Source organism: Molothrus ater, chromosome 1 (assembly GCF_012460135.2).
Source record: "Molothrus ater isolate BHLD 08-10-18 breed brown headed cowbird chromosome 1, BPBGC_Mater_1.1, whole genome shotgun sequence".
Lineage (NCBI taxonomy): Eukaryota > Metazoa > Chordata > Aves > Passeriformes > Icteridae > Molothrus > Molothrus ater.
Genome location: NC_050478.2, coordinates 116,105,679 through 116,123,560, shown reverse-complemented (window position 1 = coordinate 116,123,560; position 17,882 = coordinate 116,105,679). Strand labels below are relative to the sequence as shown.

Below are 17,882 nucleotides of genomic sequence, written 5' to 3'. Positions count from 1 at the left end.
CATTTTCCCTTTGGGTATTTGTACACATCCATGAGATACCATTGAGCCTGCCCTTCTCTAAGCTGAACAGTCCCAGCTCTCTCACCTTTTCCTCATAGGAGAGATGGTCCAGCACCTTAACCATGGTCATGACCATTTGTTGGACTCTCTCCAGTATGTTCATGTCTCTCTGTACTGGAGCAGCCCAGATCTGAACCCAACACCCCAGGTGTGTCCTCATCAGTGCTGAGCAGAGGGGCAGGATCACCTCCCTTGACTTATTGGAATTGCTTTGCCTAATGCAGCCCAAGGTATCGTTCACCTTCTCTGCATCGAGGGCACACTGCTCGCTCGTGTCTTACCTGATGCCCACCAGGACCCCCAGTGGGTGGGACCCTTCCACCCAATGTCAAACTGCATTCCAGTCAGGTAGTGCCCCACCTGTCCCGGCGCCCGGATTGTTCCTCCCTAGTGGCCGGGCTTTGCCCTTCGCCTTTTATAAAGCCGCTCTCCCTGGGTGTCCCCGGGTGCACAGAGCGCCTGTGCCCGGCTGGAGGGGCAGCGGGAGCTGTGGAGACACGCACCCACCCGGGCTAGGGGAGCAGCCTGCGGAGGACGGCGAGGAAGGCGCAGGGAGGCTCAGGAGCAGCGTCCCGCCGGGCACGCCCGCTGCCACCTCACCTCTGGCTCTCCGTGCCGCGCCGCTGGGACAGCGAGCGGCTCCCGGCGCTGCCCCGGCCCTGCCCCGGCCCCGGCGCTGCCCCGGCCCGGCCCCGGCGCTGCCGCCGCCCGCGGGCGGGGGCGGAGGGCGGGGGGAGGTCCGGGCGCGGAGCCGAGCGCCGCCAGCCCGGCTCGCCCCGCACACGCTCGCACTCCGCACCGCCCGCCCATGGCTGACAGGAGCCTGATCGAGGGCGCCGAGCCCCTGCCGCGCCGCGAGGAGCCTCCGGAGTGGGGCTACGAGGAAGGTGAGGAGCGGGCGGCGGCTCCGCCGGGGAGAAAGTTTGTCCGCTGCCGGGGGAAGAGGGGGCGGTGCGGGGATTTCAGTGGCGGGGCGCAGCGGGGCTCGCTCCCCGGCCGTCCCGAGGCGCCGGGAGCGGGGAAGCGCCGTCCCGCAGCGGGTCCATCCCCGCCGGCGGGAGGGCAGCGCGGAGCCGCGGGGTCCGGCCGAGCAGCCCCTTCCCCGGCCGGGGACAGCGTCTGTGTGACCCGCAGCGCGGGGTGCCGGGTCCACCCTGACCGCTTTTCCCTTGTGCCTCAGGAGTGGAGTGGGGGCTGATTTTCCCCGATGCTAACGGGGAGTACCAGTCGCCCATTAACTTGAACTCAAGAGAAGCTAAATACGACCCCTCGCTCCTGGAAGTGCGTTTGTCACCGAACTACGTGGTGTGTCGTGACTGCGAGGTGATCAACGACGGGCATTCCATTCAGATTGCCCTGAAGTCAAAATCAGGTATGCTGAAACATGGCCTTGATTTTCCCGGCTAAACCTTGTGTTGCCTGAAGAGTCACTGCACTTGTGTCCCGGAGTGTAGGAAAAGCAGCCTTTCCCAGCTGAGAGCAGTTGTGCCCATTCCGCATGGACTATGCCCGGTGAGAGTGTTGCTGTTGACTTTGGTAGGAAGAGGAGCAAGTGTTGCAATGGGAGTTGCAGATTTTTATGCCAGACTGGATGGTCAGTGAGATTGCTTCAAAGCATGTCCAAAACTTCCTCTTGTGGTGGTGCTATCCAATCCACTAGCATTAACAACTGTCTGCACTCAGAAGCAGTACAGACTATTGCTAAGACAGTGTAGTGCCAAACTGTTCTGTACAGCTGGCAAGATTTGTTCATGGTTCAAAGACCATGTAAGTTAAAAGTGCTTTCTCCCATTAACTTAAGCGGGTTCTGAATACTACCTATAGAATTGGACAGCTTAAGATTGATACACCGGTTATACGTGCTCACGATATTGATGAGGACCAAGTAGAAGGCAGTCCTCATTTCTTAAAGGATCACATTTTTGGTGTCACTCATCAAATTCGATGTAGAAGAAAATAATAATTCCAACATAAGTGAAGTTGCAATATCTTATCCAGACCTTTCGTCTGGGTAAATTGTTCTGTATGAAGGAGGCAAGAAAGTAGGGAGGAAAAAAGTCCACTTTGCTTTCCAGCACTGCAATAGTTCTTGCCATGTTTTTGGAAGAGCCTCCATGTTATTCCAACCAGTCTTAGCTAGTAACAGCCCTTTGGGGGCATTTAAACAGCTGGACTTTGTCAAACCATGAGACATTCCAACTTCTGTTTCCTTCTGAGAACTCAGTAGTACTGGGAACTACAGCTGTGCTAAGTGAGGGAGTCAGTTCAGTTTTACACAGTTTTTTAAAAAGGGAGGGTTTGTTATCTTGATAATGATGCTTTGATTTATAATTTCATTTCTGTGATAATTTCCATGTATTTTTGCAACACAGAACATTTCATTCCATGGAATTTTGCAGATTTGCAATAAAAGAGAAATTTTGTTTAACTGCCTTCATCAGAAGCAGAGTTCTTTTCCCAAGGGATAAAGTTCTCCCTGCAGGATCAGGAATTCTTGAATTCTCCTGTGGAGGAAATGAGAGTGACAACAAGTGACCTCATAATTCGTATGCCAAAATGCAACTCCTTCCATGCTACCTTTCCCAAGGGCAGTTTCTAACTTAGTAGTGATTAATAAGATGGAACCAACACACCTAAATGCCTTTGCAAAACCATTAAGAGAATTAGAAAAAAGGAAAGACTTCTGTTATACTTGAATGCAATGTGATGCCAGACAGATGAGTCTTGAATTATAAGAAAGTGTGAAATAGAGAAAAAGTTTATGACTGAAGTATGGATTTACAATTTAGGAACTCTTGGTTTAGTTTCAGCTTTTTCTTTAAATTTAATGTTACGTAATTTGCCATTTTTCCTTTGTAAACTGGGAATAGTTTGGGAGGGAGAGGACAACATTTATTAAACCTACCAAGAGGAGAAAAGAGTTAATAAGTTGTGATTGAACCTGGCCTAGTATTCTGGCCATTTTTCAGGGATTGCAGAAACTCCTGCAGTTTCTTTTCCTCACAGGAGATCTCTGATGACAAATCCATTCAGACGATTATTTTGTTGGGAACTATTGAGCACTGGATGCTTTTGAAACTCTGTCCAATTAATGTGCAAGAGATCCTCATGCGCTGTAATGTTAGCAAAGAAAAAGTTCTTTATGGAGGAAAGTAAACTGATTAAGATACATATTAAAAATAAATTTGTCATTACTTGTGAATGTTTTTATCCTTTAATTCAAGACACGCAGTCCATATGGAGTTCCCAAATCCTTCTCATTATTTAATTGCAAACATTTTCACAGCTGCTTTCATTTTGATAGTGGAATATGTGTTGTGCATTAGGTGGAAGAACCATGACCAACTATGAAATAGTTTTATCATGGGATCAGTCTCCTAACTGAAGCCTTGGGAATAAACTCTTTGAAGCTCCTGAAGATCCAGAACTACATCATATAGAGAACATTTGTTCTAGTTACAGTTTTTCTCAGAGCAATGTTTTAAAACAGAGAAAAGACTCAATTTTCCTAATTGAGATGATGATGATGATGATTACATTGTCCTAATTAAGCACTAATTGAGTATCATTATTCTTTTTGTTTGTCCAGATTTCTTAAATACTTCAATTAGTTGTTTCCTTGAGTGTTCACCAAATTTGTAGATTTTCCCTCTAGGGGATATAGCTATAGACAGAATATAGATAAAGCAAGGTTAAGGAGCAAATCTGAATCTGTAACTATATTTAGGACATTTCAGTTTAGAAAGTCTAATGACTGTTAGATTAGTTGTGAAGAGTTATTAAAGGAGGATTAATTGGAATATTTGACTTTTTTTCCTCCAGTGTAATTTCTTATGAAAATCATAATTTATCTGTTTTCTTTCATTTTTTTTACAGTTTCATACCTTTGGTTTTGTGTTCGTACAATTATATGTTTCAATTGCTAACTTATGTTTTAGTATTACACCACCTCTTGTGCTCCAAGCTCAGGTGGTATAGTTTGTGTGTCAAAATAGCTATATATTATGGAACTAATTCCCTAAGGCTATATTTCATGCAGTTAAATAATCCTTATCAATTATCAGAGATTGTAAAAGATTATTTTCAAGTCTATGAAATGTAAGCTAGAATTTAATTGGTTCTGGGGAAGACTGTGAATGCCCTTAAATAAAACTCAGCTCTGCCTAGAAGCCAATATTCAATGATTTTAGTGGGAAGTTACCTCCAGCTTGTGGTGTAATATTTGATCTAAAGCAGATTCAGAAGTCCCTGGGCAAAATGTTTCCATTGATTAATTCCATAGAAGGTTGGGCCTCACAATTCCTTGCTTTTACTACTTGTGGTGGAAATCTCTATTAATGCAAAAGTACTGAGCAGCTATATACATTTTTTTGTGCACGTGTTGTGATCGTGGACAGATGCTTTTAAGAAATTCCAGATGTTTAAAAAACTGAAGTAAGAAAATCCCATGGCTGCCTAGAAGCTGTTTTTAAGTAAATGAGGTATGCTGTTTTTGCTCCAGTGTGTAGGATGGATTATATTTCGATGTGGAGGCGTTCAGTATCTCAGAAGCCTGACAGGTGGTATATGAGTGAACACCTTTACCCAGCAAAATATTTGCTATCTAAAGTTTTCTATCCATTTTTGTGACCCATAGTAAACATAGGTGATGGAAATTAAACATTTGGACAACTTGGAGGTTACTTCCCAGTTCAATTCAGAACCCCTGCCATCTGTTTAGAACACACAGTTAATGTCTTGATAAGACAAATAAACATTCCCTCTTCTGACTGGTAGAGGTACAATGCTTTTATTTGGTGTTCTGCATCATAAAACAAAGAGTTCAGTATGACAGCAGTTTTACTGTTTTTCATAACTGCCTCAATTCATGTTCTGTACCTGCAAGGTTCTTCAGAAGTAAAGGTGACAAGTCTGTCAGTTTAACTCTTCTCCTCTCTGGTACCACTAATAATATAGAAGATTGCCACAGACTCCCTGTTGTCTGTGGAGAATATATTCAGTGGCTTGTCTGCTTTGAAAGGCGAGTTCTTTACCACTTATCTTCTTTCCCAGTGTTAATAGGGGGGCCATTACCTCGGGGACACGAGTTTGAACTGCACGATGTTCGGTTTCACTGGGGGAGAGAAAACCAGCGTGGTTCTGAGCACACAGTTAATTTTAAGGCCTTTCCCATGGAGGTAAGAGTGCTCTGCATTGTATAACACCCGTGAAATGCAAAAGATTTTATTTCATTGCCTGAATTCTTGATAGCCCAAAAGCAACTTCCTTTTAGCTCTGCATGCTTTATAGCTCAACCACAAAGCTGTCCTCCTGGGGTGTGCTTTAGTGCAGGTAAATTAGGATATGCATCTGGAATAGAATGCCTCCAGCACTCATCACACTGTATGATTAATTGGTCGTAAAGTTAACTTGCAGAATTATTAACTTCTTTCTTATTAGTGTTCTAACAAGATCTGCCATTTCAACACTTCCTATGTCACCTTGACTAATAGCTATAGATGGAGAGAACTAGCCACTGGAAATATTTCCATGGTGAGTAATAACAATTTAGGTCGATTTGGAGTAAGTGTAGAGCAATTTGTTCATGAAACAGCTTTACATACTTGAAAATTAAAGATTATGTGATAGTGCTCTGTATGTTCTCCAAGATCTGAAAACGTACAAGATTTTGAAATAAAAGCAAACTGATAATGCAGTCTTAAAAAATTCAGCTCCTCATGGGGTTCATGTCATAGGCAACACAAAATGCTTGGTCCTGTTTCTCCTGCCCTCCAGCAGTGGTTTGTTTTCACTTCCCACTGTCCCATTGCCTACAGCTGTCAAGGAATGGCTTGGAGTATTCCTTAGCCCCTGGGCTGCAAGACTACTTTTAAAATATACAAACCCTGATGTTTGGTGACTTCAGCTTTGTATCTTTTATCTTTTATTTCATTTGTTGTGCACTATTTGTTTTAAAGAAAATCAAGATTTTTTGAGTTAATTTATTTTTGCCTTGTTTATCTATCATAATCCCTCATGAGTCTGAAACTGTTTCTTTTATTCACTGTGCTCAGTGCTAGGAAATGTATTATTGTAATGTTCATGAGTGCCTGACTACTGGAATAGAACTGTCTTATGGAAAAGAATATAAAAATATTAAAGAATATTAAAGCAACTACTGCAGAAATAAGTGTAAAAATCTTGTGGACTTACATCATCCATCTCGTTCTTAGGGTTGTTCAAAAACTTTCTTTAAGAGTTGTGAGTCAGATTTTGGTCTCTGCTATTTGCTATTTTGAACTGGTCAATCACAACCTCCCATATATAAACTTAATCATTTTGAGTTTTCAGGTTGAATTGAGTCAGATCATAGAATCATTTATGTTGGAGAAGGCCTTTATGATCAACAAGTCCAATCATAAACCTAATACTGCCAAAGTCCTCCCCTAAACCTTGTCCCTAAGTACCACATCTATGTGGAGGTCCCCTCTGCAGGCTGATTCCAGGCAGGTCTTGGAAATGCAAAATTGTTTGAATGGATAAGACTCATCAACCAAAGGGAAAACAAGGCAATGACTTCTGCATCCTGATTACCTGGCACAATAGATACATTGTGATTTATATGGGCAGTAAGACCTTCAGGATACTGCAGTGTTCCCCTGAGGCAGGAAGTAGCCAATTCATTATAAAATAGCTCTGCTTAGTGCTTTTCTTCAAGGCTGGTCCAGTATCTGGTGATTGAGAAATACTCATATGATCTATGCTGAGAACTGTGCTTGGGAATCTATCAGGGTTTCCTGTCTCTTTGTTAATTAAAGATCTCTTTCAAACAGTCTTGGTGGTATGTGGGAACAGTTTATTGAGAATCTGCAGAAAACCTAGAATTATCTACTCTAGATCAGTCCAGAGAAAAATATGCTTGACCCAGAGATATAAAACAACAAACTTAATAAGTCATGAAGGGATTTCATTCTTCACCTACTTTAAAAGCAGTACAGCAGCTGTACAAACAGAGTTCTGGCACAGTTGAAGAACATCACCTGGAGGTGAGCAAGCCAGAGTTTTTCTGTTTCCTGCATCTAAGCAGCTTTCAACTAAACTCTAACTTCCAAGAAATAATTACTGATGCAAAAATTCTCTAGCAGAAAAAAGTCCGACCCCTAATACACTTTAAGTACAGTGTGAATGTTCATTTTGTGAGCAGATAAATTCTTATGGCAGAAAATGGCCAGTTCATCATCATCTGCCCCAAGCTGAAAGAAAGTGCAGGGCAGTTTTTTGACAGATGAACTGCATTTCCTTCTGCAATATGCACAAAGAGCTGTTATATTAATTCCCTCTCAAATTGTCCAAGTCAAATATTATACTTGAGCAATAATAAAATGGGTGCTTGTGGCCACTGTAATGTTTAGGTAGCACACTTGGGACTTCAGAATGGAAGATTTGCTGTTTTGCATTCCAGGCATAGCCTTGTCTTTTTTTTTTTTTTTTTTTTAACAATAGCTCAATAGCTTTGATCACGGACCAGGAAATCTTATTTTCTTAGCTTTTTACATTGGCATTTGTTTATACAGTTGTTGGAAATCATTAAATTCTGAATGTATATTTGCCTTGATTTCCACTGGGTTTCACAGATTGACAGAATATCCTGTCTTGGAAGGGGCCCACATGATCATCCAGTCCAGCTCTTAAGTAAATGGCCCATGTGGGGATTGATCCCACAATCTTGGTGTTATAGGTACCATGCTCTAATCAGCTGAACTGAGTTTGTTGGTTACTGAGCATAAACAGCAATTGATGCCTATTTTGGCTACATCCAAGCAGTCTGCTGTGGTTTATGCTTTTGTACAAAATAAGCTGGCAGTTGCTTGTGCATCAGTGCATGCCTAGGAATATGTTGCGCACCAAGTGCATAAGTTTGGGTCTTTTTCAAGTGTAGCAAATCTAGTAGGTCATCTTTCTAAGGAACTAGAAATTATTTCCATGGCAAATGATAGGGATTCTCTTCTCTTTGTGAGAGGAAAACAAGGAGATAAGAGGTATTATGAAAATGGAAGTGCCTGGTTTAAGTGGGTACATTAACAACACAACAGGTTGGCCTAGATTGTACACTGTACTACTCTCTTTTAAAACCTGAATGGAGCAGTTCTAAAAAAATCAGCTTTTAGTTTGATGAGATCTGAGATGACTATCTGAGACTAAGTATTGACTGGAGCAGCAGTCTGGTTTTTTTTAGGGCTGAAGAGTATACAGCTTTATTTTATTACACTGGACAAAATAGTTGTGAAACAGCTTCAGATTACCATGTAATGACCTTTGTAAAAGAGTTTGAAAAAGAGTGTAATTTTTCAAAGTTTGGAACGCCAATCTTCAATTACTTCCTTACTCTCTTCCTCTTGGTACCATAATTTCTATAAAAGAAGTTAGGCAATATCCTGCATTATTTGGGTAATATCCCATGTTTCTCAGTGCAGAAATCCATTACTTCTTGCTACACAGCCGGGGCCTTTGCATGTGGTTAGGATATATAGTTTCATGGTGAAGTTGGGTAGATCACAAAGCTTGTGTAACCTCTGGAACAGCTTCTTGAGCTAATACATATTGTCCAAAAATGTTGTTCATGTGGCTTGGAAGCTGAGTTCTTTTTTTTTATTCTTATATAAGGTTCAGCAAAGATGTGTTTTCCACCTTCCTTGACTGAAGAAACCAGAATGTCGACAGTGATATGACAGTGTTTTCGTTTTCACTGAAAAATCTGTGTTTGCAATAAGTCAGGAAAAGCAGGACAAAACAAAAAATATTTGTCAAAAGTAAATACGGTAACACCTCTTCTTAAACCAAGGAAAAGCAGAGGGTTGCATGTACCAATACTCCTCCCTTTTTTTCATGAAAAAAAAGAGCACGAAGACTGCTCTTGCCCTTTGGGCAGGAATCAGAAGGAAACATTTGTGCAACTTTCTCTAGAAATTCTTCTCACCAACTACTTCTACTTTGTGTAAAAGATTGCTACTTTGCCTTTTGGCCAAAGATGTGTTGGCCATGACATATGCTACATGTTGAGTAAGGGTCTTCACATTGAGAGACTGTTTCATGCTAGCAAATGGAACAGGGTACCAAATATCTGTGCCTTAAAGTACAAATTTCCACAAAGCAGTGAAATCCACATTTACACACGTGATTTACCTGAAGCTGTTAGACATGTAGGAAGGAGAGGAGCTGTTTGGCATCTTTATTCCTCTCCTTGATACCAAGAGTGTGGGTTGGAGAAGGAGCAAAAGCAAATGAATTACTAATGAAACTGACTCTTTCCCTTACCTCTGATGTATGACAGGGAGATAGAAGAGGATGGCAATTGCAAATTGCTGCTATTTATTTTTGTTAACAAAGTGAAATGGGAGCAGCTAAAAATGAGTTCCCATTGTATCTGATCTCTGTATGAACACAGCATATTATAGTGCTAGGTTGAATGAATGAATTTACAGTCAAAAGAGAAATGAAATCCAGCAGGAGAAAGTAAATCACATGATAACATCAATGCAGGTTTATGGGAAAAAAATGTTTTCACTACTTCTGAAATGAAGAGAAACAGGGAAAAATATAAGGGGGCCTGAAAGTTGTCTCTTCCTCTTAGTTAGTCAAATGGTGGTGTGACCAAAGGCATAAACTGAGCATAAAGGTACAGTTGTTTCCAGGCTTCTGCTCTGAAATAAAACTGTATCAGGGAAAATAAAAAGGTTCCTTTCACCACTTGCAATATAACTAGGATAATTCCCTGTAATCCATCCTCTTTAAAATGTAGGATTACATTAGCTGCGAACCATGTGAAAGCTCTCAGTAGAAGTGGGTTGGCAGAAAATAATTTAAAAAATGTTTCCAAGAAGTGCAGGAAGATTAAAAACTATAATTGTTCGTTCTACATTTTTTGAGTAGAACAGAAGAAAATACAGTTGCTGCAAGGACCAAAATCAGTTCTGGACAGGAATAAAAACTATTCCTTTGCGTTGGATAACAAAATGCAAACTAATTAATTCTGTAGACCCTTCCAGAGTAACTGAAATACCTGCTGCAATGAAGCTAACAGAGCAAAATATATATCCTACCCTCAAGTTGATTTAAACCATAATGTTTTTCTTTGCTAACAAGAAATGGTGCCTGAAGTACTCATCTAACACAATTAAAGCTTTAGGGCTTCAGGTGAAGCTGTTAACATTACGCTTACCTACTAAAGCCCTTACAGTCTTCAATGTGGGGTTTTCTCTGTGCCTAGCTCTGAAATCAGATATCTGCACACAGTGCCCTTTCTGGCATTTCTGGAGAGAAAAGTATCATGCTTTCAACACAGAAATTTAGTTTTTGCCAACTTGTAATATTCTTTGCCAAGGCTATTTGACCTTGCTGTCTCTTTTAATCATTTTCCTATTACCTTATCTGGACTAAAAAGTAAACCAGAGTATTTTTAATTGTAATAGAAGGCCTGGGAAACAGTGTGCTTGCCAGTGTGTCTCTCCCTCTTTATTCAGAGACTGACAAGCTGCAGAAGGACTGGGTAGGTATGAATGGCAAGCAGAATACAAACCATGATGACAGTAGTTTCTTTTATTAGGACTATGATCCAAGTAATAAACTCTAAAAGATAGACCAAAGAGTAAATCCTGTTGCCTTAGTTGGTTGCATTGATTGCCTGCCTGTGAAAAAAAAAAATAATTCCACTCATATTGGCAGCACAAGATGAAGGATATCTATGAATTTAGCAGGAGGCAAAAAGAACAGATTCCAGAAGAGTTTATGTAGCATCGTGCTGAGGTCTGGAACTCTGCTCAGACACTGTCCAAGTTTTCTGGTGGAATATTAACTTGTTACTAAGAATCTTGGACAATCTTCTAAATTTTGGAATGATTGCAGGTGAACACTCTTAGTTGTGATTAAACACAGTGTGCCTTATAAGGAAATGATGACATTCATGTAATAGCTAATATCCTTCTCAGGTTATGAATAAGACTAGTAATTGTTTAAAGTAGATATTTTCATTGGACAGTATCTAATTTTTGAGGACAGAATTGTGGAAAATTGAAAATTTTTTTTCACAGAATTGTGAAACCCAGGAAAATCATGCCAATATTTAAACAGATGTTTTCAGTTTTGTTTTCTAAATCTCAGTGATTTCTACAAAAGCAATTTTTTACATGTTGTGTAGACACCATTTAGGAATGTAACAGTAATACTTAGATCTACACAGCACTCTGTGGGCAAAATTGGTCTTAGCAGAAATTTCAGGACTGTCAGTGAATCATGTTATGTGGGATCTTAGTCCCACATGTGCAGGTGTTTAAGCATTTTTCTGCATTTTTCTATGTATCATACATTCTGAAATCCCCTAATTGATGTGGCTTCTCTTTGGATTTTTTTGTGGTGGGACAATGCTGTGAGGACTTTGTCTCTTCCCAGTGTACAGGGAAACATGAAACCAGCAACAAGATAAAGAAAAAAATTTTCTTTATTGTAAAAGCACACATGATCAGCTTATGAATTCTGAGATTACTAGTGCTTTAAGTTCTTTCAGTGTTAAGTTTTTATTGTTGTTGAGGGTTAATTTGACCTAAGTTGGCACATGCAGTCTCTGGAGTATACTTTGTTTTTGGGTAATTTGCCAATATGGGCTTCAACTGGCCCTTGTTTTGCTGACTCACATACAGTTTTAATTTTTCAGGAATGCGCCTGTGTGCTTTCTAATGTGAATTCCTGAAAGCAGGTGCAAAAATAGGCTGATTTACTTGCACAAATGTGCTTTTATCTTGTCTAACACCTGAAAAAAATTTAAATTAAGCTCTGTGGAAAAAGGTACACAACTTTAGAGGCAGCAAATATGCTACTCTTCTGTGCAAAATCTACAATATATTTATTGGCTTGTGGAAGATGTATGAGCTGCCAGACACCAGGTCAAAGAGGAGTAGTGTTAATAGTGTTTACTGAAGCCTCTTTATCTTTTTGTCTGTTTTTTAATAGTCATTTGAGTTTTGTGTGGAGAAGCTCTGTGGCCCATATTCACCTAAACCATTTTTGAGGTGGTGGTTGCAATTATCTGTAATTAGTAACTTCTACCAGGATGGAGAATTTCAGTATTCATTGAAGAAATAAATAGTTCAAACTAAAAATGGCTGAGCAGAACAGGACAAACGAACAGAGAAAAATTTGCAAGAGGAGAAAAGCTGGGAGAAAAGAAGAAAATGAGGAGCACCTGAAGAGAGGAGCACCTCTCTGGGCTCCCCATTCCATCTAATCTCAGTCTTTTAGTCTATTAGCATCAGTTTAGTTCTGCCAGACAGTCTTTGTGTTTTGCCTGATCAAATTTTCTTGCAGCCCTGCTGGGCTAAGGTGAGATGTTCAGTTGCAGCCTGTTTGGGGGCATTGCATCCTTGTGGAGGCAGGAGTGTAACCTTGGACAGAAGAGCTCTTAGCATACCCCTCTGTGGTAGCTGCAGTACACCTCTGACACTTTTAAAAATATGGAATTCTTTTCCATTTCTTGAGCAGATTTACAGCTTTGCCTTCTCCTTAACTTGACTTTCTTACACAAGTGTCTCGCTGACAGTGCTTGGATTCATGGATATAGAGGTTGCTGTCAGACAACCCTTATAGAAAACTCTGTTCCCCAGCTCTAACAGAATGGCTACTTATGGAGCTGCTGTGGGAGAAGACATTCTGTAGTCTCTTAGCAGATGGGACTTCTGAAGAGGATTTAAACTTAGTTTGGAGCTCAGCAAGATTGCTGCTCAGGTCTTTGCCATTTTTCTTGGCTGTGTGCCCTTGCTGTGATTTGCTTCAGTTGTACATAATTTTCTAATTTCTGCCATGATCCTTGCTGGCACTCTGCATGTATTCTGCTTCAGTTTCCTGCTGCCTTGGTTTTCCTATTTAGTTTTCCTTGGCACTTTGCCCTAACCACTAGGCCTAACTGTTTTACTATCTAAAACTTATCACTTGTTGAAGAAGGGGAAAGGAGATTCCTTATTTTGTTGTTTTCCATGCTTCATGCTTGAGTCAGGACCAGTTCCAAGACTGGCCTCAATGCATAAGTAAGTACTCTAAAAACCAGAAGTAATAGCTTTTTGATGCTAGCCCCATTTTGTGTAATTTGTGCTAATGGTGCACTCATGGCCCTCAAGAGGTAAACGATGAAACGTGTAGATCACCTAAGATCTGAAAACCTTAGTAGGATTCCAGAAGTATTTGATGTTGTGCCTGAGTACATCATGAGCACAAATATTATAATCCTTAAAACATCAGTGCAAGGGACATGAGTTCTATTGCTATTGCCAAGGAACTGGTAGGAAACAAATTCAAAGGGATTAAATTGTTTGGCCATGGTCACACATGATGCCTTCTGTAGCAGTGGGGGAGAACTGACTCATGATTCCTAGATGCTTGGATTCTAGTAAGGGTTTCAGATACTGTAGTGTTGGAATACCCACCTTGGGTTGTAAATCCTGTTTCAGTAATTTAATCACAGGGCTATCTGATGCCCTAGTCCATAGGCCACACTGTTGTTAATGAGAAAAAGTCATTCCTGACTTTTTACTGTCCCAGCATTAAGCCACATAATGAGCTGAATGGGGAAACAGCTAAGCGTAGCAAAATTTGTGGAGTTCATGGAACTATGGAAGAGAAAAGTATAGCATGCTATTACACAATCTGCAAACTTGAAATTCAAGAGAAAACTGTTGAAGAAGCATAACAAAGTTTATTATTTTAAAGGAAGCTTAGCCAGCATTACAGGAAAACAAAACCCTGCCTGAGTTTCTTAGAGGAGTGTATTATGGAAGAACAACTGCTCCCTGGATAACAGTCAAGCTTATGACTTAAGAAGATAATATGCAGCTGCAGATTCTCATATCTTAAGACAGACCATTACCCTTGAAACACAGAGAACTGTGGGATATAAATCAGTTATTAACAAAACATGGTAAATTAACAGGGAAGGAGTGTTTTCTATTATGCCTTCATGAGAGAATCTACCACTGAAAATTAAATTGGTGATTTAAAACCTTCCACATATGAACAGTCTGGTTTTAAATCCAAGACAATAGATTGCAGGCAACACTTTGGAACTGAATATGCTTTTATTAAATACTTAGTCATATAAATAGCACTTCCAGAATTAAATGCTTAACCTATGGCTCTTTGTGTTTTCTGTCTTCTTGATGATATTGCTAGTCTGTAATATAATCAACTGTCCATCAAGGTCCAGTCTTTTTTCCAAGCTTCACCCTATCTAAGTGTGGAGCTATAAAAGCACATGCAGACATGCACATGCACTCTCTCAGACAGGTAAGAACTCAGAGTGAAGGTAGGCTGGAGAATCTTGCAATAAAACCTTTGCTTTTTTCCTTCCTGGCTTTCATATTTCAAAGGAAGGAAAAAGAAAGGCTTGAAAGTATATTTGTTTCTATTAGCATAGGTAAAGGCAGACCCAGGGCACTTCAGCCTGCATGTTTGCTGGGGCCAAACATAGTAGGGAACAATAAGCTGCTCTGTGGTGCTCCTTGCTTTGCACACTGAGCAGAAACTTGGCACAGTGAAGAGTCTGACCTATGAATCTGACAGTAATTACTGTGTAGCTGTTTAGTTTCTTACCATTAGGTTGATATTGAAAGTTGGCAGGACAGGGACATCTTCAGTCCTTTCATGACTTTTTCAGTCCTTTTCTTAGCCTGTATACTTACATTACAGTTAAAAAAAGTTAATTTTGATTAATTCCTGTTTTCTTTTAATCACTTGTGACTGCCAGTACACATAAGCTGTGCTTGTGATTTCAAACGTGAAGAAAAAAAAATACATACAGATGACAAATTTTGTATCCTTGGCTTCCCCTACACCCTATGATGTTTTTGCCAGTGATTTTTCCTAAGAAACAGGCAAGCTAATGTTAAGTGTCAGTGGCCTCTGTGGGCAAACAAGGACATAGGTAAAAACATTTATGTCACAGTTGCATCAACCATGAAGATTCCTTTTTTTTCCCCCACTTTTTTAGACCTTCTGGCTTCTTTTCCCAGAACAGAAAGAAGAATGCTGGTTGGATTTTTATGGTTCTCATTGCTTTTATTTGTAGCTTACCCTTTGTTGCTGTCGTGTTTTGAGTTTTTCCATGTACATCAGTACTTCCTGCTGTTAATTTCATTTTTTAAATGAACCAATAGTTCTTTGTGTAAAATGAAATGAGGATGCCGCATGTGATTAGACTTTTCAAAGAGAACAGAGATTCCTGTTTAATATTAGATGTTGCAATGTTTTTATTATTCTGTTATGTAGATACTTCTTTAGCGAGTTTGCCAAAAGAAACTGCAGTAGTGTTTCCTGAGATGCTGCAAATAATTCAATAGTCCCAGGATTCGTTACCTTTTTTGTGGCACATCTGAAGGTATGCCACTCAGTTGCTTAGACTACTTCTGCTTTCACTAGGCTGGCTTGTTTGGAAAGAGAATAGATTTTGAAAGGTATCTTTGCAGTCCTTGCTTCTATGATTCAACAAAAATAACATTTTTTCCAGCTGTTCTTGTTTCAAAGATGTTCATGGAGAGGAGAGGACCAGTCAGCAAAGGTTCTGGACTACAGTGGTATCCCAGTCAGCAAAAGTTCTGGACTACTGTGGTATCCCAGTCAAGCATACGTTCAGCATGTTTTAGTTGTGAATTTAGCTTTTGACCTGAAACATGTAGTATCTCACTCTGTGATTGTAAGTTGTTTGAACAGGATCTCCAGGATACCTTGTGCTCTGCTCCATCTTGATTTACGTGCACCTAATTTCTCTGATCTTAGATTACAGACTTCTTTGTTCAGGGAATGTCATCTTGTTCTGAACTCACTTGGAACCTGACAATTAAAGCGCAGACTAGATCTCCTCGATCTTTAACACTTTCAGTAAATTATAACAAGCAGAAGTTGAGCAGAAAGTGTGCTTTCTCCTATGTTATATTAATCAGGAGATTTTTAATGCTAACAGTGCTGTCATCTGTGTTCATTGGAACTGCTTTCAATTATGTCTCTTAGTGGTAAACTTAGTGTTGCTTTCAAAGATAGGCAAAGAGTTCCCTTTATGTAATTTTTTCATTACAATGATCCATGTATGGAATTTTAAAGAGCATTTAAATGATACTGCAATTTAGTGGCATTTTGGCACCTATCCACTACAGAAGCATTGAAAAATTCAAGTATGGAAGCATAAACCAAGTGCACTAATTTATAACCTATTGACATTCTCATCCTCCTCTTCATTTTGCCCAGAGTTCATGATCTACTAATTTGCTTCTATTTGCATTTGCATTTTCAAAGGAAGCATGTTTACGTTGACTGAACTATAGTGTTTAACCATGAAGACTTTATGGGTAATTGTTTCTTTGTTTTGTGGCATGATGTACACGTACTCCTGCTTCTCCTAAGACATTTTCAAACAGTCTCTGTATCAGTTCCATTAACTTTATTTTCCTAAACCTCTCCTTCAGGCTGTTAATAACTAACTTTCTGTTTTTTTAATCACTTTTCTGGAAGCTGTGTGCCCTGGTCATATCCTTGGTTTGGTCCCCTTGTGAGGGTTTGGAACTTAATTACTGTATGTTATGGTCACTGCCAACAGCTTAGTCAATTGCTTCCTGAAACAATTCAGTGCCAAGTCAAGTATCAACTCATAAATTCTTGTGCACATGTAAAATAGCAAGACACAATTTTTCCACATTTTGTCCTCCTGAGATGTTGCTTACGCAATATTTGTGCTGTTGAAATTACACATCATTATTGTACAACTAGACTCTGTTGCCTTCCACTATTACTAGCTGAAATCCTGAGCTTCATTTCATCCCTCTCAATCCTGGAAAAAGCCTTCCTGCTGGCTGTAGTTAGGTAGCCAGAGTTTGCCATTTTTACTGTTCTCTACTCCACTTTTATGGCATGTTGTGAATGAAACTGGAATGTACTGATCCCTGGCAAACTTGGATGAGTCCAGGAGAACATTTGATGTCTCTATAATCTTTAGCAGAGGAATTCTAAAGCTGCTTTAATTTACCTTAGAGATATAGATTTATCCCTGAGACCATGTTTATGGGATCAAAAGAGTATTTCAGCTACAGTCTTTCTCAGCAGTGACAGAAATATCACAAAACCCAGTCTGCTCAGAATTTCCAGACTGACATGTTTTTAGGTGCCCCTTTGATTAAGACATTGTGATGCAGTATTCCCCTATTATTATTTTGATGTACAGCCTGTATACATTGAAATAAGGATTGGGAAGATATGAGAGCAATGACAAATCTCTCATCCTTGAGAGATCTATTGAGAGGTGCCTTCTCTCCTGTAATACTCTTAGACTAAGCAGACTTTTCTGGAGCTTGTGACAGCTGGTGGCACAGCTAACAAGGAATAGCTGTATATTCTAGTTCTGAGCAAAGAACAAAGGTTACTAGAAGATTAATTTACACATGGTGCAGCATGCACTGAAGAAAGGAGCTTTTGTAATAATTAGCTTCTCAATCAAGAGTGGAAAAATGCAATGGTTGATAGTGCCAGCTGCACAGTTTCAAGCCGGCACACTGATGATTGTGTCCCAATCAGATGTCCCTATCGATCTAAAGAGGAATTATTTAAAATTTATGGTCCTCTACTGTGCATAGAGCACAAACAGGAGCCTGTTAAACAGAATAATCCCCCATGTCACAAGCTCTTGCAATATGGGTTATGGTTGCCAATTAAGTTGAGGCAGGACCTACACCCAGGCTGGGCAGGTGTTTCTTATTGTCTCTTGCTGCCTGAGCTGCCAGTGGTTTTATCAGACCCCTGTAGAGCCTGGTTCTGGTGCC

General features: G+C 40.2%; 1 protein-coding gene across 1 annotated transcript in view; it reads left to right on the top strand.

Annotated features, from left to right (window-relative positions):
• The first annotated feature begins 816 nt into the window (after positions 1 to 816).
• CA8 (carbonic anhydrase 8) overlaps positions 817 to 17,882 on the top strand; it is a 36,358-nt gene continuing 19,292 nt past the window's right edge. The window contains exons 1-3 of the mRNA XM_036406988.2: positions 817 to 947; positions 1,241 to 1,432; positions 5,113 to 5,237. Of these exons, the coding sequence (XP_036262881.1) occupies positions 869 to 947; positions 1,241 to 1,432; positions 5,113 to 5,237 (396 nt within the window). The 5' untranslated portion in view covers positions 817 to 868. The remainder of the gene's footprint in view (positions 948 to 1,240; positions 1,433 to 5,112; positions 5,238 to 17,882) is intronic.